Raw genomic sequence first — 12695 nt, forward strand, 5'->3', positions numbered from 1 at the left:
AGGGTTATGCTTGCTTCATAGAAAGTATTAGGGAATTTTTCATCTTCTTCTATGTTCTGGAATAATTTGAGTAGAATTGGTGACAATTCTTCTCTGAATGTTTGGTAGAACTCAGCCATAAAGCCATCTGGGCCTGGGCTTTTGTTGGTTGGGAGTTTTTTTGATGACCTGGTCAGTTTCTTCTTTTGTTATGGGTTTGTTCAAATTTTCTACTTCAGTCTGGGTAAGTTTAGGTAGGCTGTGTTTTTCTAGAAATGTATCCATCTCGTCCAAATTTTCAAATTTTTGGAGTATAGCTCTTTGAAGTAATCTGTCATTATTTTAAGATGACTTTTTGTACTATGTATGGAAAAAGCTTTTAAGTCAAAAGTGCTGTTAAGAAAATGTGCTTGTTAGACAAGAATGGGGATCTCCAGGAGGTTTGCTGCTACTTATATGTACAAGCAGGTTTGACACAATGAACGCATCATTTGGAATCAGTTTTATTTGAATTTTGGGTGACTCCATTGTTCTTAAACATCCTTCCTAGAGTAATTCCCCGGGTGATTAGCATAAGAGCTGTTTCTGTTGGAAACCAGTTAAACCAGTTGCAGTTGAGGTGATTCTGACTCCTGGCAACCCATATGTGTCAGAGCAGAATTGGGGTCCATAGAGTTTTTAGTTGCTGATGTTTCACAAGTAGATTACCCTGCCTTTCTTCTGGGCACCTCTGAGTGGACTTGAAATGCCAACCTTTTGATTAGGAGCTGAGTATATCAACTGTTTGTACCACCGGTTCCTGTATTGAAAAGGCAGGTGAAAACCCAGAGGGTGACAGTTTTGAGAAGCAATACTACCTACTTCCTTGACAGTTCAAGAGGGTTTTTTTGGATTCTAAAAGTGCATAATGGAAACTGGCTTATTCAAAAGAGGACCGATTAGAAGGATGCAGGAGAAATTCTGAGGAGTTTGGGAGTCTGTTTCTACCATGCTAACTGTATGGTACCCTCATAACTTTGAGACTCAACATCTTTGATTGGTCCAGCCTAAGTCACTGTGGTTAGGGAGAGTCACTGTGGTCAGGGAGGCAGGATCTTGGAAGTTCACAAATTCTGGAGAAGAGAGCAGTTCTCCATGAAAAGGCAGATGCTGTTTACAGAAGAAAGCAGGGAGGTATTCTACTGTAGCTCCGTAAATATTATTCCAGGTAATGAATGAAGTCAATTCACTATCACTTGTTGCTTAGCTGAGTAGTATGGAGTATGTTCAGTTGAGCACGGAATCCCTGGGGTGCTGCTTGGTTGATAACTGAAAGGTTGATAGTTCGAGATGCTTTGGGAGAAAGTCCTGTGGATTGAACCCAGTGTGGAAGTCAGCTTCACATGTGGGGTTTCCATGAGTTGGAATCAGCTCGACAGCGACTGTCTTTTTTCCAGTTAAGTATAAAAGCACAACTTACCTTCACACCTGAGAGGAAGTATGAAAAAGTAGAAGCTTCGAACTGTGTCTTGAATCTTAGCTCTCCTGTATGCTATCACCAACGCACCTTACAGCTCTGAGTCTAAAATAGGTGACCATACCTCTACAGAACATTGTTAAAGGGTTAAATGAGACAATGTGTGTGCAAACACCAATCTGAGCTTCCCAATACATATCAGAGTTTACCCTAAATATGCCTTTCCATCAAAGACTCTGAAACTCGCGGTCTTTAGTTAGTGCTTGGTAATCTAAGATTGTGCCGTAATGTCAAGTATATATCAAGCCGGGCCAGTTGAGATGAAACTCTGTATTATATATACTGTTGTTGTTGTTTTAAGTGCCATCGGGTCAATTCTGACTCAATAATGACTGTATAGGGTTTCCAAGGAGAAGCTGGTAGATTTGAACTGCCAACCTTGTGGTTAGCAGTCCAGTGCTGATCCTACAATCCCACACCAGGACCCCTCATAGAGTGGAAAATGGAAGTAAACGATAATGGAATTTTCCCACAAATCTTTTGACGCCCCTTTGTGTGTACCTGCCTAAAAGCTCTCACTGTATCCTTCATAGGATTGTCCTGAAAATAAACCTTGCTTGTTTTAGGGTTCACCCAAGTAGGGAGTTGGTAAGTGGAGGGACCAGGATGATGAGATGCACGCTTACCTATTGAGATCCATCACTTTCAAGACATGGGTGACCCAGATGGTTGACCATGGTGTCCACTCAAGCAGTTGGTCATCTGTGGCTCTGTGGCCCTGGCACCATAGGGAAGGGGAACCCTGACGTGTGTACTAGGACTGAGAAGGGACATGTTCTGGGATGCCAGACAGCGAAGCAAAGGGTGCCCCCTGGGCCAGGCCAAGAGAGGTACCTGACTGCAGCATCGCTTGCTCCATGGGTGCTGTTCAGCTGTAGAAGAGGTCCGTGTGGATCATGTGCCTTGGTGTATACTGAGCAGCTACGGGTTTGTGCTGTGGAAAGCACTAGAACGAACTCTCACTGTAGTGCTCCTCAGTGACCGTGGCGGTGGCAGCCCTACAGAAGTGTCCCTGTACAGATTGTTTTCACTGTGGAATTCTGAGCTGGGCTTTCATCGTTTGTGAGTTGTACTTCCTCTAGGGCAGTACCCATCCCATGGTAAGGTGTGACTTAGTGTCTGTAAATGCCTTGACTTTATGGCAGCATATTTGCTTTGATGTCATTCATCCCCAGCCCCTGGATCTGGAGTAAAGAATTGGTGAGGGAATGAGCTTGGGCTCTCACGGCTCCTAGAGGTGACTGGCTATGTTCAAGGAAATGTTACCAGCTCATCCTGTCCAGCAAGGAATGAATCATTTCAAAACAAGTAACAAGCAAAAACAGTTACTTTCAAGTTAGTTCCAACTCCTGGGGATTCCGTGTATGTCAGAGTAGAACTGTGCTCGGTAGGGTTTTTATGGTTGTGACCTTTTGGGAGCACATCACCAGGCCTTTCTTCTGAGGTACCTCTGGGTGAATTTGAATTGTCGGCTTGTCAGTTGTCAACTGAACGCTTTCTCCTTTTTAAGACTCTGGGACATAAAGAATCATGCCTGCGAAAACCATGCAGGGAGATGAACTGAAGGAACCTGGAGTTGGAGAATTTGCACAGCCATTCAGAATGGCATGGAACGGGGGTTTTCTCCCATGTAGTCCCTCTGAAAGGAACAATCACCTGGGGAGGAAAATATGCCCATGTCGAGGTTTGGTAATAGAGACGATCGGCGCTGTGCGTAGACTGAGCCCCAGCGGCCCCTCTCCATTTCCTCTTGATGTCTGTTTTAGAGCAGGGGTGGGGAACATCCGGCCTGTGGGCTGTATACAGCTCGCAGAATCATTTGTTCTGGCCCTGCCACCCACAGGTCCAGCCATCACGTTGTTGTTAAGTGCCGTCGAGTCAGTTCTGACCCTTAGCAACCTTGTATAGGGTTTCTAAGAAGCAGCTGGTGAGCTGGAACCGCCGACCTTGCAGTTCAAACGGGTTTGCAGTCTGGTGCATGAACCCACAGCGCCACACCAGGACTCCAACTATCACATTGTTGTTGTCATGAAGTGCTGTTGAGTTGGTTCCAACTCATAGCAACCCTGTATAGGGTTTCTGAGGAGCAGCTGGTGAGCTTGAACCACTGACCTTGTAGTTCAAACGGCTTTGAAGTCTGGTGCATTAACCCACAGCGCCACACCAGTACTCCTATCACATTAGGGCTGAGTTAATTAAATGTTTGACCAGATATTGTTGTTGTTAGGTGCCATCGCTTCGGTACCGACTCATAGTGACCTTATGCACAGCAGAACAAAACACTGCCCGATCCTGGGCCAACCTCACTATCATTGCCATGCTTGAGTCCATTGATGCTGCCACTTTGCCAATCCATTGCCCTGGGGGTCTTCCTCTTTTTCTCTGACCCTCCACCTTACCAAACATGATATCCTTCTCCAGTGACTGGTCCCTCCTGACAATATGTCCGAAGTATGAGAGATACAATAGGCTAATTTTTTAAGCTGATAATCTTGTATGGTCTGTGAATGATAATAAAAATTTGGCAGAAAAAGGGTTCCCCATCCCACGGTACTTAACAACAACAACATCCCTGGTCTAGAGTGCGGCGTACAGTCAGATGACCTGGTAGGCTGGATGGCCTTGACCACACAGGAGAGTCTACCCCCTGCTTGAAGCCCTTTGAGCTGAGTGAGGAAGGAACTTGGCCTTTGGAGCACTAGGAATCTTGTCTCAGTCAACGACAAGAAGTGTTGTTTGTGTGTGTGTGTTTTCAATCATTCATTTTTATTTAGTACAATGCATACCAATCTAGAAGAATCACAGGTTAGGTTTTATTGTATTCTAATTTCAGCAAAGAAATTCCCATAGCTCCAGCATGTCCCTGGAAAAGGTGAAAGCATACTTTGGGGTGCTTAAAATGTTCAACTTCTGACGTACTGACCAAATCTAGATACATTTTGGCTTTTTGTTGTGATTATCAAAGTATTAACTACTGGGGAAGCTGGGTTGGTGTCCTTTGTGGATGACACATCAGAGACATCGCTGAAGCCCCATCATGTGCCTTATCCTCTGCAGAAAGCCAGGTCCTTCTGCTTCAGTGGAAATGGCTATTCCTACATTCAGACTCTCTTGTATCAGATCTCTGGCTTTTCATTGCTAGACCTCTGGGGAGTTAGCAGTTGTAGGCCCTTTAAACCTGAAATTCTGGTTTCCGCATGTGTTGGCTTCTTCTCCTTCTCTATGCATATGGCATCTACTCCACATAAATGCTGTGAAGAGATGTTTGGATGTTTCAAATGAACAGGTGGACCACGCAATGGACCTTTCTATTCCCCTGCCCCTTGTTCTCCCATCAGTAGTCATCTTTATTCCATCCCTGACACCTTCTATGGAAAACATGCTTTTCCATTATTGATGGGATGGTCCAGGAACTGGCAGTAATTTTCCTCTCCTAATGCCTTGTTTGCCATGAAAGGACTGATCTTGTAACCCATTTGCAGTTTTCGCTAGAGGCCGATGTATGTAGCAGAAAAGGAGAGATTCCTTCTCTGTAGGGAAGTGAGTGGTTGAGACTTGAATTCTCACTGTATGTATAGTACTGCTTTGCTGTGGTTAGGTGCTGTCTCCAGTCCTTTCTGACTCCGAGTGGCCCATGTGTAACAGAAGGAAACACTGCCCAGCCTTCTCCATCCTCACACTTGTTGCTCTCTTTGAGCCTAGTGTTGCAGAAACTCTGTCAGTCTGTCTCACTAGGGGTCTTCCTCTCTTCCTCTGACCCTCTGCTTTACCAAGCCTGGTGTCCTTCTCCAGGAGCCTGCCCCTCCTGAGAGATGAAGTCTCATCATGCTTTCCTTCTTTCTAAAGAACATTCTGGCTATACTTCTTCTGGGATAGATTGGTTGGTTCTTCTGGCAATCCATGGTATATTAAATATTCTTTGCCAGCACCATCATTCAAAGGCACTGATTCTCCATTGGTCTTCCTTGTTCATTGTCCAGCTTTTGCTTGGGTATGAAGCAGTTGAAATGAGTCATGACTTGACTCAGGGGTACCTTAGTCCTCATGTTTCTGTGGCATCTATTAGCTGATACAATAGCCTAAAATAGAAGTTATTGTCAAGCAGTGATACATAGTTGACATTTTCAAATTCCACAACAAAATCAAGCTAGTTAAGCCTGGAAAGACTAGCATCTATCTAGTGGGAGGAAAGGCTCAAAAGTTCTGCAAATGAGAAATGAGCATTTGCAACTTGGAGTTTAATTCATAGGATTAGGGTTGACATTTTTGTTTCCGTTTTTTCTTCAGTGAGAACAGAAACTTTTAATCATTTAGGATTAATTGGATGTATTATCTCCCAGAATGTTGTTTTTGTTACTTTTTCCAGTTTTATCAGAGAGTCAAGGGAGTGGTAGATAGGTGCCCATTTATGACTTGCTTTCTGATTGTTTCATTAAATGAACTTGCCCTCCGATAAGATAATGCTCTCAACTCAAAGCAGTTTGAGGTACTTTAAGACTTTGCTCTGTCTTATCCTGTGTTGCTCCTTCAGCTTAAAGTTTTTCAAGCCTGGCCAAGAAGCTGTGAAGTACCAGGGTCCCCGGGACTTCCAGACGCTGGAGACCTGGATGCTGCAGACGCTGGATGACGAGCCTGCGGTGAGGATACAAGGAGCAAGGCCAGTTTGGGGGAAGACTAAAGGCTGCCATTGTAAAGCAAAGTTTTACTTACAGCTCAGAACCCATTGATGTTGTAAGTAAAGATTAACTTTGGAAAATGGCTTATGGTGGAAGTATGCACACAAGTAGAGAAGAGCGTAATGAGCCGTAAGTAGCCATCACCTGCCTTCGATGGCCAGCTGACCATCCGGTAGCCACCTGGCTTTGTCTTGGTCGTGCGGCCCGCCCCCTTTGTTTCATAGCCCTCTTAGCCCTTGTGGCACTGCACGGCATTTCCAGATATTTCCATCTGCGTCCAGTAGACACACAGTTTTCATTTATTAACATAACCCTCATACCGCTCTCATCTGTAGTGTAATTGGCAGTGATTTTGTTGCCTCAGAGGTGGACTCTTGGCCACCTGGCATCTTCTCTCTGTCCAGGCCTAGGTCAGCACATTCAGTGCACAAAGGCTTTGCACCTGCTCCTCTGTCCCCAAGGACTAGTGTCCGCCACCCTTGACAGCTGCCTTGCACAATCTCATTCCACAGCGGCCTGTACATCTTTTCACTGTGAACCTCAGCCCTCATGGCCCAAGTTGGCTTTGCTGATAACATGATTTAATAACCTTAATAATACTCTTGGAGCCCTGGTATGGTATTACAGCATGAACACTGAACCACAAGGTTAGTGGTTCAAATTCACCAGTCATTCGCTCCTTGGAAAGCCTGTACAGGGTCTCTATGCATTGGAACTGACATGACGTCACTTAACAACAACAACAACAACAGTACGACTCCAAATGCCCCTCACTGTGTAAGGGTAATACTAGGTCTCTTAGATCCTTGTTGTTGTTGTTGTTAAGTGCCGTCGAGTCGATTCCGACCCATAGCGACCCTGTTAGATCCTTATTGCTGCTATAATACAAAAACCACAAATGGGTGGCTTGAAAGAACAGAAATTTATTTCCTCACAGTTTAGGGGGTCAGAAGTCTGAATTTAGGATGTTGGCCCCAGGGGAAGGCTCACTCTCTCCCTCTTTCTCTCTCTGTTGGCTCTGGGGGAAGACACTTGTCTCTGCTTCTGTAGTTCCTGCCGGCATTGCTGGGTTCTTCAGTGATTTCCCGGGACATCTGTCTTTCCCCATTTGTACTTGATTGTGTGTGTCTCTGTGCTGCTCCTTAGAGCTCAGAATTGATCCCAGTCACACTGGTAGGGCCTCATTAGCACAACAAATTTATCCTATTCCCACAGGGATGCATATGGGTTAGGATTCCAACACAGACTCTGGGGGACATACTGTTGAATCCCTAACACCAGGTAACTGTCACCTGTTGGCTTTTGGAAGCATTTGGTAAGGACATCATAGTTGCATGTAGAAATGTTACATACTAAGAAAAATTTATAATCCCCTCCCTCCACAATTAATGTTGGGAGTCTTAAACTTCATTATAAGCCGTTATCATCCTAAACCATTATATGTCTGTTGGGGGTGATTATGGATCAGTGCTCAGAGTGAAAAGGTCCCTGGAGCCTGAGTTGAACTTGAGTCCCTGAGGGCTAGTGTTACTGGCATGGTCCTGGCGGAATAGCTCATCTGTCCGTGGCTAGTGGGACAGCAGACCCTTGTGACGTCAGTTTAATGTAACAGTGAACTGACACTGTAGATTGTGTTCTGTTGGAGTCGCTGGCTTTGCTGTTTATGGTCGGGTGCCGGCCGTCTTTTTGTGCGCTGCCTAATAATGTGTGTCGTCTGTTGGGCTCTTCAACTCTGTCCTTCTTGTTCTCTGTGGAAGCCACAGCCCAGCTGAAATCCATGTTTAGAAAACTCTCACAGCTGTATAGAGAAGATTAGTTTGACCAAAGACTAATTTTAGGTAAAAGGAACCCATGAAACTCTCAGTAAATTTGCATCTTCTCAAATTTCCATAGTCACAAGGAGAAAGCTGGAGGAGCAGGTGTACCTTTCACATAAATGTAAGCTTCAGGTAGCTTCATTTGTAAAAATTATTTATGGGGAAGGATTGTGTGGGAGGAAATCAATTCTAAGTAGGAATTAATAGTCTCATAAAAACTCTTAAAATACACCTTAAAATGTGTTATGGATTACTTCCCCCCAAAAGCTAGACTTCCCTGTTGACTGTATTGAGAAAAGCAGCAGCCAGTGTCTGGGAGGAAGACAGATTTCCTTTCAAAGAAGACATTCCATTCAGAGGAAGTGTGGCCTAGCTCAGCAGAGATGGCCTCTCCCATGTAGAGAGGAATGGCATGTGGAACCACTCATTGCCTCCCAGACCCCAGCTCTGGGCTCACCATAGCAGAAGCCCAAATCAGAAACAAAAATTACAACTCAGCAAACCTAAAGGACAGAGAATTGCTTCTTAGAGTTACTGAGACGGGAAGAGACAGCCACTTCTTTATCCCATGGAGTGACTGGTAGGTTTGAACTACTAACCTTGAGGTTAGCAGCACAACACATAACTCATTGCACTACCAGAGCAATGGAGATCTCGCAGAAATGCCAGAACCCACAACTGTAATTAAAACCCGTTGCTGTTGAATGGACTCCCACTCATGGTGACCCTGTGTCAGAACAGATCACCAGGACTTTCTTCTGATGCACCTCTGGGTGGACTTAAAACAATGTGGGTTAATGTGCCAGACTGCAAAGCTGTTTGAACTGCAAGGTCAGCAGTTCAAGCTCACCAGCTGCTCCTCAGAAACCCTATGCAGGGTCACTGTGGGTCGGAACCGATTTGATGGCATTTAACAACAGCAGCAACAGTCGGTTATCTAGCTAACAGGTGACAGCAGGGAGTCATTTCTGTTCCTGGTTTAAGGAGTTTCTCAGGCGATGGTCTCTAGACTAGGATTAGAGAGTCCTCTGATCTCAGCCAGTCAGTAAGTGTGAACTTTTTAAGAATGTGAGTTCAGTTCCGCCTTTTTCTCCCTTTCTATCATGATCCATCTATTATATTCCTGGCCAGGATGGACAGTACTTGATAGCCGAGCGCCATCCATTTCTGGCTCAGGGTAGATGAAACTGTGGTTCACGTAGATTGCTAGTCGTACCGGATGGTTTATTCTTTGAGTCTGTGACTTCCTTCTTTCTCTTTGGCTCTGGATGATAGTTATATATTAGCTATAAGCAACAGCGTTTTAAAAACTTTTCAGAAAAGCTTCTCATCTGTGTTTACATATAAATGACAATATATAATTTTATCATATTTAGGCAGGATGCATTTCAGTTTCTCTTCACAAGTGTTATGGCAATATTAAAAAGACTTAATGAAAACCTGCTGTTTCCACAAATAAGAATATAAGACCAGCATTTTTGTTGTTAGGTGCCATCAAGTCGGTACCAACTCATAGTGACCTATGCACAGCAGAACGAACGAAACACTGCCCAATCCTGGGCCAACCTCACTACTGTTGCCACGCTTAAATCCATCGATGCTGCCACTTGGCCAATCCATCTCGCTGGGAGTCTTCCTCTATTTCTCTGACCATCCACCTTACCAAACATGACATCCTTCTCCAGTGACTGGTCCCTCCTGACAATATGTCCGAAGTATGAGAGATGAAGTTTGGCCAACATATTCCCCTCCAATTTTTATCTTTCCATGTTTGCATTTATATTTTTATAAACAATTTGATGCTTTGCCTCATTAATGATTTCCTGTTAGCTATGGCATCTGTATACGGATCACATGTTACCATGTGTGTTTTCCCTATTTCATTGGTGTGGTGCTGTAGGATAAACACTAGACCACAAGGTCGGTTTGAACTTCAGAGTCAGGAGTTCAAACTCAGGAGCCACTCCTCAGGAACCACCCTGCACAGGGTCGTTGTGAGTCAGAACCGACTCGACAGCACTTAACAACAATGATATCAATTATTATTAGATTATTTTAAACGAAATTGTCTCTTACTGGTAATGCTCTAAGGATGTTTTTTTCTTGTTCTGACTGATTTCTCTAGAATATATTCCCAGGCATAAAATTTCAAAGCAAAAAAAAAAAGTGAGATCATTTTTTAATACATAATGGATATTGCCAAGTTGCTTCATTAAGAATTAAATCATACCTGTTTGCTTTTCCACAAGGGGAACTTAGTGTGGAAAAATGGAATTGGAAGCTAATCTTGGAATTTCCATGAACTCTTTGAAGCCCCCTGGTACTACTGCTCTGATGTAGGCCAAAGAGCTTGGTAAGCAGAGCACCCCAGTTGGCCCCCTAGTGAACAACTGGATATTGAAAGCCCTTGAAATGAATTAAACTTAGCATCTCCTTTCTTCTTCTGTGAGCTTCCTGATTATTCCCTCCCCCAGTATCCTCTGGTCATGGTGGTGTACTGTGGAGTCACTTCCAACTCCTAGCAACCTTGTGTAGGGTTTTCAAGGAGCAGCTGGTGAGCTTCAACCGCTGATGTTGAGGTTCAAACTGACTTTGTAGTCAAGAACATTAGCCACACTGGGACTCCAGTTGGTGATGACTATACACTGTATCTGAGTTTTAAGACTATTGTGTGAATGGGAAGTTTAATAGACTTAACATCATGTAAACACAACACACACTCTCAACAAAAGTGGTGGTGTGGTGTGCTGTGGAGTCGGTTCTGACTCAGCGAACCTGTGTAGGGTTTCTGAGACTGCAAGTCTTTACGGGAGCAGAAAGCCTTATCTTTCTCTCGTGGAATGGCTGATAGTTTTGAACTGCTGACCTTGAGGTTAGCAGTAGCTTTAGGACTTCCTTTTGTGTGGTTAATTCTCTCTGTAAAAGCTCTGATTGGCTAGCAGTGGAAAGGAGAATTTTGTGGTGCTTTATGGTTACAGCTTTACACAGCTTTCAGTGATCAGCACTTCTGATGCCTTTCCCGGAGCTTGGGGATTCTTTTTAACAGGAACGTGAACCACCATGGGGAAAATTGAGAAACACGCACCTATCTGCCTGCAGCATTTATCTTTCCTTCACCTCTGGTCTGTTTGGTTGGAGCACAGCTGTATCAGACTCAAAAGGAAACATTTAGAATTGTGTAGTACTAGGGTGGGGGCCTGGTGTTCTGGTGTGGCTTTGTAGAATGAGCACTAGACTGCTAACTGCAAGGTCTGTGGTTCAAACCCACCAGTCACTGCTTGGACACCCTATCAAGGTCCTTATGAGTCGGAACCAGTTCTGTAGCATTTACAACAATAGCAGGTTGGAGGCCAGCCATGCTGCAGTGGTTGAATTCCTGGTTTTCATGCAGGAGACCCGAGTTCATACCCAGCCAATGCACTTAATGTGAAGCACCACCTGTCTTGTCAGTTGAGACTTGTGTGTTGCTGTGGTGCAGAGCAGGTTTCAGAAGAACTTTCCGACTAAGATGGATTAAGAACAAAGGCCTGGTGATCTACTTCCAAAAATCAGACAGTGAAACTCCAGTGGGTTACACAGTGTGGTCCCCTGATGCATGGAGTTACCGGGGAGTCAGATCAATCTCAGCAGCAGCCCTAGTGTGGATCTGCCACACACACTGAGGTACTGGCAGAGAGAGCCACCTCTTAAAAAATCACTTGCCCCCTTGTGGTGTGTTCCCTTTCCAACCTTTGTCATGCGAGTGACGTTTTCTTAAACCCACAGCTTATGTTTGCCCTGTGGTTTTCCTCTCTGTTGTCTTCCATTCCCCTGAATGCCCCTTCTCACTGCCTGCTTGTCTCTTGAGTGGACCTGTGACCCTCCCTCACAGTTGTTCTGATATGTGTGTTTAGTAGGTAGCCTGGCCACCCTATTCTTTGGTGGTTTCTCCTTCGTTTCATCCCTTTTGCTGCCTTTGTGTCTTTAAGAACTCGTCTCTTCAGAGTATATTTGTCAGGAACTTCATTTCGTTTTCTTTATGAAACCCTGGTGTGACACTAGGATCAGTTAACCTCAAGGTTGATGGTTCAAACCCACCAGCTGCTCTTGGAAACCCTATATAGAGTCACAATGAGTCAGAACCAACTTGACAGCACAGAACAACAACAACACTAACATGTGAAACTTCCAAATAGGGAGCAGTGCTAGTTGGGGTGGGGTGGGGTGGGATAGGGATGGCTGTCACTCATATATATGCAGCCTGAGTCCTAGAGGGAGCTTAGAAAGAGGCCAGCAGGGCTTTGCTGGTGAGGCAGCCAGAGGACCCAAGAGGTTGAGTCCTCACCAAGGTGGTCAGGTGAGGGCGGCAGGTGTCTGCTGATGGTTTCAGACAGACACAGGAGCCTCCTCGTGGGGTTCACAGCTTCTTCACAGACCAGAAAACACCAGTTTCCACATCAATTCCAATCACAGTGACCCCATGTGTGTAGTAGAACTGTGCTCCGCAGGGTTTTCAGTGACAGACTTTTCAGAAGTACAAGGAAAAATGGAATGACATGCTAATGGGATTTCCACATAAACTTTTTGAAACCCCCTTGTTGATTGCTGGGTCTTTCTTTCAAGGTGCCTCTGAGTGTATTTGAACCACCAGCCCTTTCAATTAGTACTCAAGTGTGTGGATGGATTCTTTGCACTGTGTGGCTGTGTGTTAATGCGCCAGACTGCAAA

At 44.7% G+C, this 12695-nt stretch overlaps 1 protein-coding gene across 1 annotated transcript in view; it reads left to right on the plus strand.

Annotated features, from left to right (window-relative positions):
• TXNDC5 (thioredoxin domain containing 5 (endoplasmic reticulum)) overlaps positions 1 to 12695 on the plus strand; it is a 40744-nt gene that overhangs the window by 10470 nt on the left and 17579 nt on the right. Inside the window, exon 3 of the mRNA XM_006864131.1 lies at positions 6027 to 6132. Coding sequence (XP_006864193.1) covers positions 6027 to 6132 — 106 coding nt within the window. The remainder of the gene's footprint in view (positions 1 to 6026; positions 6133 to 12695) is intronic.

Source organism: Chrysochloris asiatica, unplaced genomic scaffold (assembly GCF_000296735.1).
Source record: "Chrysochloris asiatica unplaced genomic scaffold, ChrAsi1.0 scaffold00060, whole genome shotgun sequence".
Lineage (NCBI taxonomy): Eukaryota > Metazoa > Chordata > Mammalia > Afrosoricida > Chrysochloridae > Chrysochloris > Chrysochloris asiatica.